Genomic DNA, 22,458 nt, shown 5'->3' on the forward strand with positions numbered 1-22,458 from the left:
AAACCGATACGTATTTAAAAACGTACCAACCGTATTTAAGAAACATCCCAGAATTGTCAAAAACTAAGCTAATTTCGAAAATTATACCCTTAGAAAAAGTCTTTTCTATTATCCTGATATTTTTAACAGACTTCAAGAATAGGAGGCTGTCTATTCGAATCTATTTTTTTATGTTTGTTATGTCAAAACACCGTCAGTTATAAACTAATTAGAAAAATTTTTTTATCTGAAAGTATATACTTAAGATTGATCATATAGAAATTTTATCAAAATCACTTTAGTGGTTTAGTTTTTATATCAAAATAACTGGTTTTATCACAATTATTTTTCTATAGAACTAAGTTTTAATAGTTATGTTTAATTTGCTTTTATTATTATTTTTTTTTTTTTAAATATTATGTCTCAAAGGATATCGAATCATATTTTTTTATTAATAACTACAGTAGAATTCAAATGTCATCGGTTCCAATTTTTTTATTTATATATATATTGGAATTTAAAAACAATTTTAAAACCTACTTTTTATCTCTCTTTAGAACCGAATAATGAATAGAATATGAGATATGTTTCTATGTGACTCCCTCACTTGACATGATTTATGTGGTAATTTTTTAACCCTTCACTATGGAAGATATCTCAAAAGTTTCCATTTTATATCTAGCATGCTTCAATAGCGACAATATGTTAAAGTAGCACTTGAGTGGTTTAACAGTGGGCGTATTTGAACTGTACCTAATTAAATGTTATAACTTTGTTATGTAGATCTAAATCTGTTCCTTACATAAATAATTACAATTTGTATCATTATATTTATTAATTGTGTTGTTTTTCCTCTATATAGTATAATGCAAATAAAGTATACTCATTCATTCAATTATCAATACAGAATCAGTAATGTACAGAGTAAGTAATGTAATTGGAGTTACTGAACTCCAAAAAGCATTCATTTTTAGACCACATACTTCCGTAAGGTAAAGGTTACCTTTTTTTCATTCTTTTGCATTTTTTGAGGGCATGTTAAGTGACTACGTTGTCAGATCTGAATGGATGTTCGATGATTATACTTTTTTTTTATAGATAACGATTATTCATATCATAGATAAGGTTAATTACATACTAGTTACATTTATGTAATTTTATTACATTTAAATATTTTAGTCATTCGTATCACATTTTATATTTAAACGTTTCCGCTGTAACGTGCCTACGAAACATTTATTTATTTATTTATATGCTTTTTTACATTCACTTTTAATACAGATATTAGATTACAACAAAAATATATGTATTGTTTTAATACGGTTTATCAGAATTGAAATCGTAATTCCTGCTGAACAAAATGTACTTGTTATATAAAACAGGATCTGAAGTTACGTGTTACATGTTTTCCACATAAAAGGTCCTGACTTTCTGGTATTTCGTAGATTTCATTCGCAATTGAGATTTTAATTTGTAGGTATATCTTGAGAAACTTTGGCGGTTTCAAAATAAATAAAAAAGTTGAAATGCATTCGGCGTGCGTTCAAAAACCTATACATTAAAGAGCACGCAACAACGCGGCATGCAATGAAAGCTTTCGTTACATACCGCAACGCCGCGCACCGCCGCGGCCTCAGGTTTTATATTCAATAGGGCTGACAATTACATCTCTTTTTAATTTAATTTATTATTACGATAAAATTGAAAAAAAAATTAAAGTTTATAATGACTGTTGTTGTAAACTTAGAACCTATATTGTGAATATCAAATTCAATAAAAAGTTCTTGCATTCTTGAGTTTCTGGTCAGCACCAAAACCAACCAGAACCAAACCAGTCGAGAACCAAAGATTTTTTTGATAGATTTTGTATATGCATGACAATTACTAGTAGAGTATTAATTATAATTGGTATATTAAAGTGGCATTTATGGTTTTTTATAACGAATTATTTGATGTTATGGCATTAATTATTTAAATAATGTCATAAATGAATATTCGTTATTCGTTTCGTTATTGAATAATATAATTAATATACTTATCAAATATTTTTTCGATAACGAATACCTGTTCAAAATTTATGTAATACAAAGTGAATACGGGTATGATTTCACTAAAATACCAATATTTTTATTATTTAGCTCTACAATTTTGAATAAATACCTTTTTGCACTTATGTATTTTATAATTAAGAATTTATTTGATATACAAATAAATTAATTTAAATTATAATAGAAATTCTAAGATTTCCAACCCTAACATAGCTAACCGATCGAATTTTTGGGAACGATTGCTCTTCAGTTATCATTGATTCCAATCGAGTTCCCGGTATACAATTCAAAAGCATTCAATTACCTAAATAAATTTAATGCCTTTCATTAAATCTCAGATTTTTGACACTGAATACATACTGGTTGGCAGCAGCACAGGTATACATATAAAACTTCTTAAATTTATGCGAGTGTATTCAAATTATATACTGATATTAATAAAATTTAAATTCACACATGAATTCCTTTAACACCGTAGATATTATCTGTGTACATTATACAACAAACCTACCTCACGTTTGCTTATGTTTCTTAATCAAGTTTGCAACCAGAATGGGTGCCTTGCGGCTCTTAAAAGGGTGCTCCCGGCCACATATCAATATTGACAGCAGAACGAAATGAAGCTGTCGTCATCGCCAATTGTATAGTCATTTCAACTAACCCGTGTGAGACAACCAATCCCATTCAACATTCAAACGCTAAGAGCGCCCACAGATGCGTTCTGTGCTTCTAAAAGCCCACTTGAAACCACTGATGAACCGAGGTCGATAAACTCTCCACATGTTTTAATATTGTATTTTATTTGTTACAGGAGCGAATGGCCTGAGAAGACGAGGAAGACAAACGTACACTAGATATCAAACGCTAGAGTTAGAGAAAGAGTTTCACACGAACCACTACCTCACGCGGAGGAGACGCATCGAAATGGCGCATGCACTCTGTCTCACGGAGCGACAGATCAAAATATGGTTTCAGAATCGAAGGATGAAATTAAAGAAGGAAATACAAGCTATAAAGGAGCTAAACGAACAAGAGAAACAAGCGCAGGCGCAGAAAGCAGCAGCGGCGGCCGCAGCTGCGGCGGCTGCGCAGGGCCATCCTGAACATTAAGGCCTTAAGCCATAAAACCCGAGCAGGGTCGTACTGAACATTAAGGTCTTATACCATAATGCCCGCCTAGGGATCGGCCTTGTTGCCCAGTGATAAGATCGCAGTCCGCCGAACACTCATTAGTTTTGTGTTTGTATATTGTTTGTAATTATTTTCGTTATTTAAGTGTTGTTCGGTTGTTGTGATTATTTTTTTTAAATTAATTATTAAATAGACACATGTTTTTCTAATTAATTGAACGAACAATAAACTGTTAAATGCTAGACTAGAAACGGGTCGTATTATTTTGTGTTTCGAGTTTTGTTTATTGTTGATTTATTGAATTTTAATATTTTAATTCGCGCTATCGTCAAAGGCGTTTGGAAACCAGTGCAATTTGTAGGAATCTCTTCCGTGTAACATAGTGTAGGTGAATCGTAGTGCGTTTTACATTATGTGCGACGTAGCGAATGTAGCTCGGCAGCGTCGGCGAGACGGACTGTATTGTACAAATTTAATATGCCTACCAAAGAGACCCGGTCTCGTACCCTTAAAGCTAAGTAAAGAGTCGTAAGTTAAATTAATAATCCGCTATTCTGATATCGGACTCATGTGTGAAACAGAATAACCTTCCGCGCCATCTAATCCTCCAATACTCTCGCATAAGTATAGTGTAAACGTGATCGTGTTCCTGCAGTTTTAATAGTCGGTGAAGTTAAACAAATTGCCATAAATATAAGTAGTTATTATTTAGGAGTACATAGCAGTGTAAATAGTTAGGGCATAGTTTACGATGTTGGAAGTGAGCGGTTCGGGATTGCGCCGGCGCCGTGGAATGGTCAGAAAAAGTAACGAGGAGAGTGAGAGACGACGAGGAGCGGGGAGCGTGCGTCGCCGGCCACCGAACAGGACTAGGTAAGTTTTTGTCAAAGTGAGCGGCAGGCATTATTTATCGTGTGGAGACGGTCGCGAAAAACTCAGTCTTCATCGGTCGATACCAACTTTAGCAGTCCTGCATGCGAGAATTCTACGTTGTCTTCGTTTTGCATTGCTTTTATTTGAAGATTTGATTTTCCGCAACCGTCTTCATTTTATTATATATTTGACTATTAACATTTTACTTTTTAAATGTTATCTAATAGATATTTGTAAAGTCAATATATCTGCAGACAAATAAGTCAAATAATATTAGTATGCCGCATCTAGCTATCTTATGAACATTTTTAGGCACGTATGATATATGTATAATAACGTGTGAAACTGCCATTCCTTTTCTTTTATGGGAAAAAGCTTGTATCACATAATTAACAAGTTTTACCCGCGACTTCACTCAATTAAGTGAGACATATAAAATTAGAAGGCCGAGAGGTAACGAACAAACAAAAAACAAACTTCTATGTTGTAATCCTCACTAATATTATAAATATGAAATTGGCTTTGTTTATTGCCTTTTGATGTCTTAATGGCTCAACCAAATTTGACATATATTGGGAATGGAAAAGGCCATAAACTACTTTTTATCCCAGTCAAGCAACATATTCCAGTCACACGGATGAAGTTGCGGTTAAGCAAGTATGTAATGTCATCAATTAAAGTGTCACGCCTGTTGGTCATAGAATGAAAAGTTGCCTGCAATGCATCTTACAATAAGTACTATACAATTATAGTTAAAATCTACACTAATATTATAAAGAGGAAAGATTTGTATTTTTGTGTGTATGTATGTTTGTAATTAATAAACTCAAAAACTACTCTGCCGATTTCAATAATTCTTTCACCATTAGAAAGCTACATTCACCCTGATTAATATAAGCTATATTAATTGCTAGAAAAGATTAGGGATCCTTACTAAAACTTTAATAACATAACTCAAGGTGTAAAAAATGCTATAAAATATCTTTCGTCGCATGCGCTGCGGAAATTATTGGTGATAGAATAAAAGTATGTTCTACAATATTGAAGAAAATATCAATAACTACAAAAAAACTTATTAAAAACGATACTATATGTCCAACTATTATCGTTATGTCACAATAACTACTTTTTAAAATGTTGTAAAAATGTGGACATTCGCACGGGCGGACCTGTGCAAAGCCGGAACGGGCCGCTAGTCGTTAATAAATTTATTTATTTATTTAATTTAAACTTGATAAGATTTGCTATAGCAAGCATAATAGTATAACCAATCTTTCGTTAATTTGCCAAATACTGTGTCAATTCGGTCGAATTTTGATCACATTACATTTTTTCGGATCGGACAACTATTACTTTAGTCAAATGATCGAAGTTGAAGGGTTTGCCATATTCATTTTAGTGATTAATGGTTAAAATAATGATTGCCATAATAATACATAGATATTACAGAAACAAAAATATAGGCAGGTTATAACACTAAAGTTTTTTGATATTTTTATAGTCATGTATAATGACTTCATTAGTTACACAAATAGTATAACAGTTGAATCTATTAATATAGTTTATTCTATGTACTTATCTATACAAGGTTACAAAAGCGTCACTAAAAACTGAATTCCACTGCGTCCATTGTAGGATCCGCAAAAACTTCGAATATTGTTCATCCACTTTAGTTTGCCATTTAACTTTAGTAATGAAGCATCAGAATTTATACTTATACGTGTTATATATAAACACATTTTTTATTCATAGTGCAATATGTCAACGTTAATTTATAGTTAATTCTTTAGATTATAATTCGTACATTTTTTTGACGTATTAGAAATAAAATTATTTGGGATTTTTTTATCTCTTTGAGTACCTACCTATATTGTGAGTGTATTGAAATTAGTTAAGTGTATAACTTCTTTGTTTATTTTACGTTTATATAAGTTAGAAATCAGCTTTTTTGAGCTATTTTTGTGTTTTCATGTGTATTTTTGTGTTCACAAAACTAAAATTTTCTTGGACTAATATAATTAAAATACAACCCTAATCTTGCATCTCGGAATAGCAAATGGACGCCCCATCTGATGGGAACAAAATTGCTTGTAGACAAAAACAACTTTTATGGAACTTTTGAAGCCATTTCTGAGGACTACGGTATCATCAAATCAAATCATATGGCAATATAGCCTGCTTGGCGATATAGGAAGCAGATAAGTTGTTCAAAATTACCCCACGTTAAGTTTTATAAAAATCTTTTCGTAATTATGTTCTGTAAAGTTATTGCGTTTCATGAATACTATCACTGAATTGGTATTTCCATTATATATCGTTATATATAAACTGTATATAAATATAATATTTTCCCTTTAACCTCGTACACTATACACTACATTTTGGGTTAAACCTTTAGTAACACAATCATGGAAACCTTATTCAATTTGATGCATTAGGTTTTAACGTGATGTTGGAACAAATAGGCACACCGACAATAAAACTAAAATAGAGATTGGTCTTATCTTTTATTATGATCCCCATATGATTTTTTCATGATGATATATATATATATATATAGTCTAATTACAATTTTGTTATATTAGTAAGCTAACACACTTTTAATAAATGTAATTTTTTTAAACAATTGTTTTGCTGTCGGTACATGCCGGCCATCTTTTCGGTCCTCGACCTGTGCTGCCAATTCGACGATAGCAGATAATTATTTAACCGATACGAAAAATTATTGGTTGCTGACTTACAGACGTATCGCAAGAGGCGATTTTAAAACGTCTTCATTTTTGGCGGCCTTGATAGCCCGTGTTTTATTCTAATTTTTATTTTTATAATATTAGGTATAATAAAGTTCTCAAAATGTTTTATTTATTATCGGAGTTGTATATTAAGCTTCATTAGTAATAATTTATGAATAATTAATTGAAATATAATCATGTGAACTAGTTTGAAATTTTAATTAAATTTAGAACACTATTTAAGTAACTTAATTTTTTATATGCATAGAGTGCAGTAACTTATGATCAACTGATATCAAATTTAAAAATATATGTTGTTTTTGTCAACATTCTTCAACAATTTTATGTTTTAATTGTATTTAAGCAAGAATCTAAGCACTCTTTCGGACTTAAAACAAAAAAAAAATGGCATACAAAGTAAACATATTTGTATATATTTACTTTGTATGCCATTTTTTGTATCATCACATTGTGGTTGTTTTATTTACATGTTTTATATTTTTAGTCACATAACAGAACATGCTTTTGCCCATTTAAAGCTCGACAAGTTTTTATACAAGAATATTTTCAATGCACATACATACAATGTAATGTAGATACATAAAATGTAGTGTAATTTTCATATAATAGCGCTTATTACAATATTGACCGGGCTACTGTAGCAGAGTTAATTAGATGAATTGAATAATTCATAATCGATTAATCAATGCGTGTGTTTTATTTTTATTTAAATTAATTTATATTCAGCGACGGTTTCTTGTAAAAATATTGCAATTTTATATAGACTTGAACCTGTTTGTAATAAGGATGGCGCGATGGTAGCGGGCGCGGTGCATATATCATTATGTACACGCGGGCCGGTCTCAGCCCGGCAGCTGTGCCAAGATGAAAGATCTCCTTTCTTATGTGCAGTGTGTGCTGAGTGCCGCAGTCGGCAGTCCGAGAGTTTAGCTGCACTTCAATTTAAAATTTTAAAATTAAATTATTTTCTGAAAGTAACTCCTTTATGGGTGGCACTTTTTAGATTTAATTCTAGCAATATATATACTATATTACCGGCAAAATGACACCTAGTTCAGTAAGGTATATACTGTTTAAATAATAAAATATAGACAAATCTTCTATATTATAGATTTATTAGGTGTTAGGTATCGGAATATTTAAATGTTTTAAAATTTTGTTGTTCCTTGAATCTTACACCAAATTGTTATTTATTCATTAGACTCGCAAAAAGTATATTAAGGTTTTACTCGAACTGTTTTAGGAACGATTACAATTTAGAAAAAAAATCCAAAATTATTATATAATGATCGATTAATTATGAAGAAAGATTCGATTGTTTGTATGTAATGGATTAAGTATAAAACTACTTGATCTGTCTTAAAAATTTCTTCACCTATAAAAAGCTATATTATCAGCGAGTAACCTGTGTGTAACATGACTATGTGTTATTTTAGAAAATTCTACCTGCTCGTGCGAAGCTGGGCCGGATTACTAGTGATTATTTTTAATATTACTTTGACCTTGTCTTATTATTATTATCATACATTCTGTGAGTTTACAAAAAACTTGGCGATGTGAGTGGGAGGGGAGGCTTTTGTATTTGAAATTTTTGAGGTCTAATTTTAACCATTTAATTTATCATAATAAGTGTCCAATAGAAGATTAAATCAATAACAGAAGATCAATCAATTATCTAGAACATTCTTCAAGCGCACGATCGTGCTTATATTCACATGTATTCAATTGTCTTCCGTGGGTACGAGTACCTCGGGCGGGAGTCGGGACAGTTCGTGCGACTCGATACAATCTCGTCACCCGACCTGCCCTACCTTCCTGTACACGACTCCTTCAACGTTTCCCGCTATTTGAGAAACCTACGCGTTTGTTACATCGCTTTGTTTCCTATTTCTTTGCTTATTAGCTTAACTGGATTTCCGTTTTATAAGTGTATTTATAATTTCGCATTGATGAATCAATGGAAAAAGCTAAAAATATTATTATCCTACTTAACTAGATAATTTTTACAAAAACGAACTATTGTTTCCATTTATCTGAATTAAAAAACTATAAAATGCATGCATTCTATAAGTATAATAAGTGGTAATATAAACTTTATAAATATATAACCAAAATTATTTAGATACCTAATCAGATTTTTATTTACTAGAAAAAATATTCTGTTAAGTAGAAAGGATTTGAACCTTGGTATACTACGTGACTGGTATTTTTTTATCTAGATAGTTTTCCAAAAAGAAAGAGGTTCTCAATTTGTTTGTATTTTTTTTATGTTTGTTACCTCATAACTCCGTCAGTTATAAACTGATTTATAAAATTCTTTTTATAGATATAGATGAGTCCTATAAAAAATTATTTAAAATTGGTTCAGTAGTTTACGTTTTGAAATAAAAATAAATGATTTTGCCACATTTTTTGGGAACAATCTTAATTATAATCTTGAAATTTTTAAACAATTCCTTCTCAAAACTATGTACCATATTTCTTGTTTTTGGACTCGGTATGCTGTTTCGATTGTGCTATAATGTGTCAGTCGCTTTTGTTTTGTACATATATAACTGTAGCCTTACATTATTTTATTTTCAGTGGTAAAATATAAAATGACTCAATATAAAATTGTTTTATTCCTTCTCATAATATTGTGTACTTCGTTACATATTAATATTAAATGAAGGCTGTTCCGTGATTTGTCCATTCGAACTAACAAATTTTCTAACTCATGAATTTGTATCGAAGTTATAATAACAATGAATTCCATATCACTATAATATGCTATATAAATTTTGCAATAATCAGTATATGAACTATAAACCAACCCCATTCCGTTATCAAGTTAACCCCTATTAAATTACGCGACCATTTAATAATTTACGAGTTATACGAATTATAGTTAACCACAACAGTTATTAATTGCTATGGTTACTGTAAAGGCAGTAATATACTTGTGCAATAAACACGACTACCGATTGGACTACCTACTTAATGGACTCTTTACATAAGCTATAATCAATGAAGTATTGAATTGTACGTGTCCTAGTAATAAAGTTGTTATTGTAATTGTCTTGTTATTATTCGCTCTAATGTGTTTTTCGATTGAAAGTGTAACTATGTGATATATGTAATGTGAGAAATAAATTATATTCATACACATAGAGATGAAATGGGTATTCATTATGTTTAAAATATCAAGACTCCAACATTGATTTCCTCATTATCATATCAGCGGTTAACCTCCTCTCTTCTAAAAGGAGAGGTTTTGCCAGTAGTTGCCACACTTGGCAGGCGGGTTGGCAACCGCAGTTAGGCTTTTAGTAATTAACAGTAAAAAAATTATATAGAAAATTCATAAAACCAATCAGTTTTTTTATTATATAGAATGAGTTTTGTTTACATAATTTTGCAATAGAAATTACATATGAGATAGTAAATACAAAGAAGAGAATTACAAGCTAAAATTACTATTATTGTTAACGCCGCTCTTTTCTGGACAATCATTGGTTATAGAGATGTTTTTAATATACATATTCTGTTTTACTCAATCACAAACCCAATCAATTTTATAGCGTAAATAATTTTATTGGTGTCATACATGTTTGACGGTCCTTGTTCTATTCTCTATGGCACGCTATTGCCATTTACGACTTGCCACTTACAGCCACTGTGGGACCATTGTAAAACTGACCAATAAAAGTTCATTATCTATCGGTTCGCACTTCCAACTTTTATTTTATTAGTTTACGACATCGTTGTCATAAAACAAAGTACTAGCTCAAAATTATTGGACGTGATTTAACGCATAATCTGTTGGCATCGATAACATGCTCTGATAGCTTGGAAATTATTGTATTATTGGCACGTTATGGTTATTTTACCAATTGCCAACGGGTATGTTTGAAATTTACAAGTTTAATATAATATGTAGTATAATATTTAGGTTTATCTATTTGGTGATTTAGACATTATGTTCTTATATAAATTATAATATTAAATCTGCTTGACATTATTGTAAATGGATTTATCAGTTTCTGCAATTAATTGATCCATTTTGTTCAATCAATTTTAGCATGATACGCGGCATCCTTGCCAAGTCAGAATCTATTTTAATGATATCTTTTTCATCTCTTGTTGGTTTAATACTCATAGTCGAAATCAAAATAAACTATACTTAAGTAGGGTTATACAAAAGTTATTTTAAACCACCATAATTTTTTATGACTCTACTGTAGTTTAGAAAGTCGAGTAGAAACTACGAGAAACTCAACAGTTACTTTGCAAATTTCTTTTAATATTACGTGTATTGATTTGAATGTGATTGTTAAAATAATAGCTAATTCATTTATCAATAATAATAATAAATCAATTTATTTCTAGATAAATGGGTACGTATGTAACTCTAAGTAAAAAAAGTTGTAAAATAAATTTATTGGTAAAATTTCTTTTTTTACAAATAGGAATGCCAAACAAGCTGACTATCCATCACACAGCTATAGACAAAACAGCATCGTGAACAACACATAAAACACTGTGACCCTCATGCATAACCATTCCTGCTGACTAGGGTGAAATATTTTACTTTAAATGCATATATATTTTATAAGTACCCACCTAACATATAATTTGGTAAGTAACTGTCTTAATAAACTACAAATGTAGCCCTCTTATTTTGTTAATACATCTACAAAGTCCAATTAAAAAAATAGATTAAACATATTTTATTGATATTGAAAAATATTTCAATTATTGCACTGACCATACTGGTGGGAATATTCTCTATACAGTGTCATCGTCAATATTCACTGTGGCCATATATTAAAACCTTGCTGAAAACATTATTTACATGCAGACGAGTGACATTTAGTGGGCGGAGAACTGTTTATGTAAAGTGCATATACACAGACCCGCCGCGTGCCTTCGCGTTACTGGCTTCCGATTACTGGCCGATACTTACTTAATTGCATCAACACTTAATGATTATGATTGGTTGAGTACACTGGCGTTCACCGTTACTTACCATTATGTATTATAAATTGTATGGGCGTAAGTGGGGGGTTGTTGTAGACTAAATACAGGTTTATAAAATAATATCATGTCAGAACTTTCACGGGTATCAACAGGTATTCGAAGTGATCGAATGAGCCGATCTTTAATATACTTTGTGGGGCAAACGATAGGTTTATTATTATGTATAAAGATAACAACATAGCTGTTATCTAAAGAAGTCATTACAACATAATTTAAATTAAGTAATTTATTTTAAATTACTAGATAAAAGTTTATTTATCGGTAGGTACCTAGAAATCTAGTATACTTGTGAATATTTTGGACACAAATATTATATTATGTTTAGATAACTGCTCATATTAGGTAGTTAGCTTGGTAATCAGAAATGTTACTAATTAGTATGACATTTATTATTATACACTTATTAATTTATATCTTTAAGGAAATTTTTGATAAAAATTTACGAAACGTATGCTATCAGTAGTTTGGGATAGTAATTCAGTCTTCTAACAATACATACTGTTTCGTGTTATTATTACCTATTATTATTAGTTTTTTTTTTATAAATTGTGAATTATCTCAGTGCAAAGACACATTGCCCAATTTTATGTGGGTTTTGATGCGAAATAAATTCTAAGACACCTCCGTGAAATGTCTGGAAAATTCTAGTGCAAACCAAAATTGCGTAGATTACTGTACCCAATAAAGCGCGCATGGCGCGGGCAAATGGCAAAAGTGCATAAATTAGAATAGCCATAAATCCTTGGAGGCGTTTTAATTGAAATCGCACTAGTTAATTGAGTGCGCAGTGTGGCACGTTTCGCGCATGCGCGCTCAGTGATTTATGTCAATCGCACCTATTTATCGAGCCAACTCACGTTTACACCTGCACTTTCAGTATGTAAATAAGGGTTGCACAGAATATTAGTGATTGTTTTAAAGTTGTATAATTATACGTTTCAATAAATAATATTTATTTATCATTAATATTTTTTTAATGTAATCTTAAGTTTTTATTCATTATCACAATACATTAAATTATGTAACCTCCAAAAATAAATGTATTAGAATATAATAGATGTACAACTGGTATTGTGAAGAGAATAAACTTTATTATTATTATTATTATTATTATTATTATCGGAATAATGCAGATGCATACTTTACCGCTTTGACTTTTGCTCCCATTTTATTTACAATTACAAGTATGATTGGACCTATTATAATGCTATTATTATAAACAAGGACACTACATGAATAGATCTGAATTTTCGAGTATTAACAAGTCACGCAGCTCCATCTAGTCCCAAACTAAAATGTACTTATTACTGTCTTATAGACATCTTTATTTTTTTAAAAGTAAATATATAATAATACTAATTCAGAACCTGATCTATCTGGTATACATCCAGTTAATTATCTTTACCTATATGCCATTTATATGCTGTTTTTGTTTCCTACTCAATATCTGCTTACTGATCTATTCTCTACGACAGGGATAAAAATTGACCTGCGTATTTAAAAAAAGCTGCTATATGAATAAAATATTTTATTCTTTAACCATACGTTAAAGTGTGATTGAGTTAAAAATATCGATTATTAAAAAATAAATATTCATCACTATCTTCAAATTGTAAACGGCGTGTAAATACCTATAACCTATTTCGGTAAGGTCCGGATAAATAAAAACTCTATCAAACTCTAGCGACAGAGGGCGTATGAAGTAAATAAACGGGGAAGGGTTGAGAGCGCCCCAACTTTTTCCTTACCGGGGTTCCGCCGACCCCTATTCGTCTTCTCTGGAGATACGCTAATTTATCTTTATTCGCTTTTCTTTATTGCACTAGAGATTCCTTTCCGCGGTATTGTTTAAGGCTCTGATTAAAGTTGGGGCGTGTGTTTTTTATCATTTGATAGCGATGTTTAAGCCCGTAATTGAGTCTGCGATTGGTATCGTTTGAATAAAAAGGGCAAATGAGACTTACTGCTTTTTGTCACGGCATCGAGCTTTCTAATAGGTATTTAGAGTTGATTTCGAGTAGGTAAATTAAAATAAATATTACAAACTATATGAAGTCATGAACTCAGTATTTCCGTAGGTTATCGTGAACAAATTCTAGGTATTTTTCTAAGTCCTGAATGTTTTTGTATACTTAAATATTTGAAGTGGTAGATATGAGTTGGTTCATAAAATATTCAGTAGATACTTAATACGGACTAGCTTCAACCCGCGACATCGTCTGCCCATCATTTTCCATACCATATAATACGTATATACAAAATTTCATAGTGATTGGTTAAGCTGTTTAGACGTTATAAGGTAACAAGCAAACAAACTCACTTTCACATTTATAATATCAGTAAGGATACGCTTTTAGAATTAAACACTTTGTCTGTCTAATTTTGTGTACGATAAGTAAACGCAAATTTGTTTAAACAAAATCTGAAACAAATTTATTACAGATTTTATATACTAACCAATTGTGAAAAATGGATTCTCTTCTTCTCCATTATCATCCATTACAATATATTTATGCAATACCATTTATTGGTGGACTTTCATTCTATTTGCCATTATTAGAGACCTTTAAAAATATTGTATAAGTGTACTATATAAGAATAGAAAAAACATTAAAAACATTAGTGCTTACCTAAGTTGCGCATAGTAATTTTATAGGAATATTCAAATTTATATATTTATTCTATTTCATTGTTAATTTAAGATATAGATTTGTAAACAGTCCGTGTTTATATTCAAAATCTTAACACAATCAACAAAACTATGTCGAGGTAAATTTAAAGTTATTGCTAACGGTCCTTGGAAATTTAAGACGTGACAGTGTTAATTAAACAACATAACGGCCCCCCGTACATACCCAGTATGTCCCTTTATTTTATAACCACTTAAATTAGACCTCCAACGCTAAGTGGGAAAACCCTTTGAGTCGTATAAGATTAGAGGGATAGAAGTGTGAGGTAGTTCTAACTAGAATGGCTGTTTAATGTTGTGATAGTGGTTACTATGATTAGGATAATCTCGACAGATTCTCACTTTAAATTCAAAACGGTACCTAGCCATTGAGAGAGTTGTGAACTTTGGCTTTTAGGCGCGTCGAGTCGACCCACAAAAACCTCAGTGTTTCTCAGTTTGAGTTTAACATAGAAACTGTTTTAATTTCGATTTCTATTTACGATGGTGGTAAACAACATTAACAAACATAACTGACACAAATTGAGACAATAAAAATTCCCTTTCCAAATTAATTATTGTTGTATTCTTGTTCTTTGAAAGTTCTCTATTTATAATCCTACTTTATTTATCCAGTTAGAATTGTTTACATTATACATTTCAAAATCTTATACGAAAATGAAACTTCTTAAACTAAGGTATTATTGAATTTGAAATTTGCTATTCAAAATCTCTTAATTTAACGAGAAACAGAATAATTGAATGATATGGTGAAATAAATTCGAGTTGGTTCACAATAGTACCGGCTCGGGTGGAGTATCAACTCAACCAAATAATTGCTATTCTATTCACACTGAGAGTGCGATTTATGTCCGGAATTATTTCCTTGTTGTTTTATTCGGGGATTTGTCACTCAGCCCCGCTTTTATAATTACCCCCAGATATCGAGTAACTTTTTAGATTGAATTTATGTTAGTTTTGGGTTCGGTTGGTGGATTAGCATGGTTTGTAACTTAATTTGGATCGTACATGATTGGGGATACAATGTATAATCTCCGCTTATTATCTACTCTAAGATACTTTTACGAAAACAGCAATACTTATGAGATTAAAATGGATTGTCATTTTCTTGATAAGAATAAAACTAATTAAAAAGACAACAAACTAAACTAATTAGACGACAGAAAAATTAAAGGTTATCAGAGACAATTGGAACGTTCTATTGTATTATGTAAAGTAATAAGTTGGATATATTTTTAGTAAAGTGAATGTAGTTTCTTTTTTAGGATTGATCAGTTTTTGGGATTGATCACTTATTGTTTATTGCAAATTCAGCCCGGTTGCGTTATCGTGTTCGAGCAGCACATGTCTAAGCTCCTTTTTGACCTTTCATATTTATTATATTATGAACACTATGTTCTTTTTCGTATTCTTCAACTTTGATCCAGGATATTTGATAAGATATAATATTGCTTAAAATACATACTTATATTTTCTGTTTTTTTTTTTTTTTCTATGTAAGATAATAGTATAAAGGAAGCTTTGCCTGCGCTAACGGTATACGCTGGCAGGGCACCAATTAGTGATGATAGGTGAGGATGAAAAGACAAGTTCGTTAGCCTATCGTGATGAATTCTCTTAGAACTGAGCACGATGGTTTCCAGGAGGAGGAACTGCGAGGAAGTCTGATCTGATGGAGTGTATTGTTAGCAATGGGACTACTAATCCTATTATTAGTAATTTCTTCTCCCCTCATATTTTCTGAGTTAGCTCAGTAATTTAATATATATTTTAAAGATTTTTCCCAACTTTTGTTATATCAATTAAACCATTAGCTACTCTTGTTTATGATGAAATTATTTATTTATTTATATATACATATTTTTATTATGAAATAAGACACATTAAAATATATATTAAGATTATTTATGTGAAATAAATATATTATATAGTAATAATACAATATATTTAAGAGTATATTATTTAATAATAAAAAAATAGCAGTTTCTCAATTAGCCTGTATTGTTATTACGCGATACCTTCACCAGTAATTCTGAACATATTTTAATGTTCCTTTTTGCGATCTATAGGTATTCTGTACTAGTTCCATATTAGTTTTGTTACGATTGTTGTCGCTACAAATTTTTCGGAGCAAAATCTTGTATTAATTAAAAACAATGAAGTAATAAAAATATTTATATCCCCTAGCTAACTTTTACTCGCGATATCGCCCGCGTGACCGGGATATATTCACTGATTGGGATAAAATGTAGCCTATGTTCTTATTCATCTCATATAAAAGGTGTAGGTATATACCAATTTCATAGTGATTGGCTAAGTCAGTGAGCGTAAAGTAAAGAGATATTAACAAATAGAAATTCACTTTCATATTTATAATATTAATAAGGTCTAGGAAGGATTATTCATATACCTACAAGGTGAACCTAAGTCGAAGGACATCTAGGTAGAATCTTAAATGTTAAAACATGCTGAAAGAAATAATCCCTTTATTTTTAAAAATAAGCAGGCAAAACTGTATACTAACATTTCAATGTCTGAGCTGGAAATTGATGCAGTACATTATTTTAGTAAATAGGTAATAAAAAAAATATTTATAAAATATTTTATGAAGTAATTTGATAATAATTGAAAGGAAAAAATAAATTAGAAATATGACATAATGGTACCTACAGAAATTGGAAATCAGAATAAATATACATAAAAATAAAGTTTATCTAATAATTTTTTTATAAGTCAAGAAATATCATTATATTTCCTGAATTTATTTATAGAATTTAATACGTCTGCTGCCATCTAGTGACAGATAGCACGTTCAACCTTACTATTTTTAAATTTTATTATCCAGTACTCATGCAGAATCATGTAACCAGTAAAATTAATTGACATTTATAACATATTCTTTTGTACCATTTTTATCCATTGAATTACCTACAATATCAATAAAATTATCTTTCAATTGCACAAATCTTTGACTCTACTTTAGTATTGTTTGTAAAGCTTCAACGACTTGACGATAGATGTCGCATTTCGCATTTCTGATACGAAGCGCCACCACATTATTGTGGCGTTATTCATGTACTACGAGTTTAGCGAGGTTGGCCCATACGAAGTTCGAGCTGAATGTTTATGATCCAATTTACAGTTCGTATATTGCCAGCTACTTCAAATAACACGACAATACACTTTCCTTCAACGAATTCTAAACATTCTTTTAAACTGTATAGTTGTCTATGTCGAGTTTTTTAATAGTTTGTTTACTTAATTTATAACGTTTAACGATCTTACTATCTACTACTTATAGATTTGTTGTTTAATCAATTTATATATATAAAAAATGAACAATTATTATTAAATATTCATTTATGTATAAACACTACACATATAGGAATTGAATATACCATACGTATTTAGATGATTCAATTTTTATTTAATTACTTAAAAAGTATACGTGCATTAATTTTATAATGGTTATTCCTAAAATTAATGACAATGTCAATATATAATTTATCATTATTAATTATAGCTACACTTAATTATTATCTCTAATTCTATGTAAAAATACGTCGTACACAAGGTACGGGAGGATACTAAATAATAACTGCAGTGCTATACTAGCGGCATCAACCGAACTCGTAAAACATCAACTTTACGACGTGTCGACCTCAAATGGCTCATAAAAAGCTTCACTGATTCGCTCACAGATGGCGTTACGGGTAGTTGAGTGATGAACGCCATCTACACGTTAGAGTTGAATTACACTAACTTCAAGGGCGGTTATGGTTTTATTGGGTTATAAAGTTAGGAGTTACGACTTTCGGCCATCGAATATGGAGATATCGGAGGGCGAATGGGCGTGTAAGACAAGAGAACGACTTTTATTGTTTGTAAATTGGCTGTAAAATTATGAGTTCGCTCCTATTGTGCCTAATCACAGCGATCAGCTGTTATTTTATAGGATAAATCACTTTATTGCAGCAAGTGGTGGTTTATGAGCCTATAAAACTTTATTCAAATGGTTGTTGGATTGTCACATTTCGTTTAATATTCCAATTGGATGAAAAGACTGATTCTCCTTTTTCATACATAGGTAGGCTAGTAATACGTACATATTTTACGTGTTGATTAATTGTTTTGTTAAACATGATAGTTATTTGAAATAGTCTATTAATAAAAAAAAAGTTATTTATAATCTTACTAATTAATTCATCTTTGATTTATTTGATTGATCGTTTAACTTAGCTATTCAACAACAGATGGCGGGGCGGTGCTGTATCTTAAAAATATACACCAACTCGTACAATAATATAAATAAAACAAAACTATAAAAAAATAATAAATACGACAACCATGCAAAAAGCTTATCTCATTTTTTATTTATTTATCCATTCAAGTATTGTAAAGCATGAAGCTGTGAAGCCAACAGCTAATTATTTGTTTTACGACAACTTTACGATTATCGTGATCGTTAAGTTGACGTTTACGATCGGTTGAACACCTCGGCCTGTGATTGTGCGGTCCTACATTTAGTGCCACTTGAAATTAATTATTGTAAACAGATAACTTTATGAACTGCTTGCATGCCGCGCGTGCGGGTGCTTATTTGGATTGGTTTTATGGCCTTTTTATTACTATTACAAAAAAAAAGAAAATATTTTGTTGTTTGTTCACGTTTATTGCATTAGTTGTGGTTGTAACTTAATCAAGTATAAGCGAGTAAATAGATTTGTATGAGATTTAAATTCAACTAATCGATAATTGAACAGCTACCTGCCTTATCGTTTCTAATGACTATTGATCATTGGTAGGATAATTGATAGTCGTTCCTATAGCGTACGCATTTAGTTTTTTTATAATGATTATGCTATCTTACCTTTATAAGTATTAATACCTACCATTCAATATGGCCAATCCTTGCTGGTCCTTGCCTCTCTCTCGAATTGACCTCATCCCCTCTCTGTGACTTAAATATGACTCTTCAAAAATAGAACGCACCGTGGTCGATACATACCTTTCACACACTTTTTTTTTTTTAATGGATGATAATGGAATGGTAACCCGCGCTATCGGTATATACCGGCGGGGCACCAGTGAAGGATGATAGATGAGGATGAAGTAGGTCTATTAGCCCATCGTGACGACGATCGTGATGACGTGATTTAACAAGAATTGTTCACGATGGTTTCCAGGGGGAACCACGTGGAGGTCGACCTAATAAGGCATATTACTAGCAATGGGGCTGTCAAACTCCATTGCTAACAATCCCTTTCCCCCCTTTCACACACATTTGCGCATTTATTTTTACGTAGGTACCTAAAAAAATAGTAGTGATAACTATAGTCATGCCGTTTTTTACCTCTACTGTGTTAGAATTGTTATTTTCAACCAACTATATTATATCGATTATACCATTTAAATTTGTTACGTCATAACTCCGTCAATTGTAAACCGTTTTGAATTTTTTTTATCTAAAAGGTTGTACTCACAGATTGAACCTATAGAAATTTTATCAAAATCGGTTTTGTAGTTTAGTTTTTAATACAGAGTAACTGATTTTGCCATTGAAGGTTTTTTTTTTTTTTTGTGAAACACAATCATAATTATTATCTCATATACTGAGTGTTGGTACTTAATTGTAATCATTCATTAGACTCTTATTAAAGAAGTGTTCTACCAGTAAAACTGAAATTTATTCTCAGAAAAACATAGGTCGAAAAACATGATATAATGAATACAATTATATATTTTTTACAGTATAAAGAGATAAATATTAATTAAACAAAAAAAAATAATTAACAACTAGTTAAATTTATCTCCTTTTTTAAATTTTATATATTGTAGAATCAAAAGTGGCTGATATTAGACTAAAACATCTATAAAGTACCTAGTAACTAATTTAGGCAACTTTCTCTACCAAATCTTATTTATATTATGATAACAAATTTCCAATTATATTTTTGACGTAACACAATAGCCAGATAGTACCCCAGTGGATTGACCTAGCCAGTTAATAAAGCGTGTGCGAGCGGGACAAAAAATATAAAGAGAGAAAGAAGTAGTCAAGGAGCGGCATAATTTATGGGATGCACATTTGGGCTGAACAGCACCAAATAAAAAGTTATTTCCCGGTATGGTTATGATATTAATGTCCTTGTATTTTTTTATTTTATCAATTAATATCTTATAAATTTTTAATGTTAATAGGTGCAGTATATTTGAGTATAGTATGTGTATAGTTTGTATGCAAGTAATACACCTATTCACAAATATTTAAAACCACAATAATTGTTACCAAAAGTTTTTTAGTCATTTCATATAGTAATTAACACTTTGCGTTAATTAAATCAAATCTAATTAAGTACTACCTACTTACTTGTTTATCTATTAATAAAGACCGTCTGTATAACTTATTATATCAGTGTTTATTGTAAATATGCATAATGTTAATCTTTATTAACATTACTAACGTGAAAGTTGTTTGTCACCTTTTTCCGCCTTAACTATCCAACCAAATAAATTCAGTTTGGCATGTGCAATCATATTATCATTGAGCTGTATCTATTTAATTAATTATGTAATATGTTTAATACCTTTATTTCCCTAATTAAAAAATAATAAAGAATAATAAAGTAGACATGTTTTTCGCGACCGTACCCACCGCCTATCGCTATGAGTAAGTTATGGCCGCTGTAGGGTGAGTTACACCCTGCTTAGGTCACGTGGCCCGAGAGGGATGGTGTCACCGAGAAATGTAGCGAGAGAAAGGGACACACAAACTTGGGGCGGTAAGTTATCTTCGTTTCATTCAACTCACACTCGCACCACCCGAACGTCCGTATAGATCAATAAAACTACTTTATCTCTTTTTGGCACATCCCCATCCCGTCGGCGACTTCCTAGAATGATACTCTGTTGTCATTGTATCACACTTTCTTAAAAAAAAAAAACTTAAAATTAAAAAACTCTACTTTTTAAATTGCGAAACACAAAGACGCAACTTTCTTTGAACTAAAATACCATATGACAATTTGAAAAAAGAATCTTTTTTTAAAATATAAACTCTTTTGTTAACACATCAATAGAGCTCTTTTGTTCTATTCAAAAAAGGAATTCCGTTACACAATTGTACGTTTTTTACGGTAAGAACGTTTTACCCGTATTTATAAAGGTGGCGGTCATAAAATATTTTAGGAGCGAGCCACAGGTAGGTCCGGGTTCTAGTCACTAGTTCATTGCCGCGATAGCGATGTGCCGGTAGTTGTAAGTAATTGACGCTGTTAATTTGTCGTTTAGAGTGTCCCCGTGGTTTGTTCGAGTGTTATGTTCGTGATTTAGGTAGATACGCCTCTAGGTTTGATTTAATGGAATGAAGATTTATTGTCGTTCGTTTATAATTAGGTTTGTAAGTAAATTTATGTTTGTGCTATATTATCTATTAATTATGTTAAAACGTCGATGTGTCCCGCCTGGGGTTGTTTTTCTATTTTCTGCATGATAATTATAGTTGTTTAGGTAAGTACATGTTATTTTCAGTAGATGTACTGCGTTGCACATACATGTGTGTTGTTTTTTTGCTGTGTTATGTACTTAATTATTATGTAAATAAAAGTGTATAAATTATATGAAAATTTTACTAATTTTGCTAATTATCTTAATACAATAATATGATTAATAGCGTTTAAAACTATAAAATTGAATGGTTATTAAATTAAGGCGATTACGACTAGCAAATAAACATTATGCAAATTTTATGTAAAAAATTACAAATTAGTTGCGTAATTTTAACAGTGTCTTATTTTTCACAAGCGATTACAAACACCACAGGGAAGCAATGTTTTAGGGTTGTCACTACTGCGTATAATTTTAGAAATCAAGTTTAATTAAACCTATTTATTAGAATAAATACTCATCTACCTGCTTGTTCTAAATATTCAGAAATTATAAGTATTTTCTTAAGTGATTATTTTAA

General features: G+C 30.8%; 1 protein-coding gene across 2 annotated transcripts in view; it reads left to right on the forward strand.

Moving 5' to 3' along the window:
* LOC113518855 (homeotic protein ultrabithorax) overlaps window positions 1–22,458 on the forward strand; it is a 187,446-nt gene that overhangs the window by 145,994 nt on the left and 18,994 nt on the right. For both annotated transcript variants that reach the window (XM_031906967.2, XM_052892616.1), the window contains one exon: window positions 2,839–4,031. In XM_031906967.2, coding sequence (XP_031762827.2) covers window positions 2,839–3,137 — 299 coding nt within the window. In that variant the 3' untranslated portion in view covers window positions 3,138–4,031. The remainder of the gene's footprint in view (window positions 1–2,838; window positions 4,032–22,458) is intronic.

This window comes from Galleria mellonella, unplaced genomic scaffold (genome assembly GCF_026898425.1).
Source record: "Galleria mellonella isolate WM207_F2 unplaced genomic scaffold, CSIRO_AGI_GalMel_v1 utg159, whole genome shotgun sequence".
In the NCBI taxonomy this organism is placed as follows: domain Eukaryota; kingdom Metazoa; phylum Arthropoda; class Insecta; order Lepidoptera; family Pyralidae; genus Galleria; species Galleria mellonella.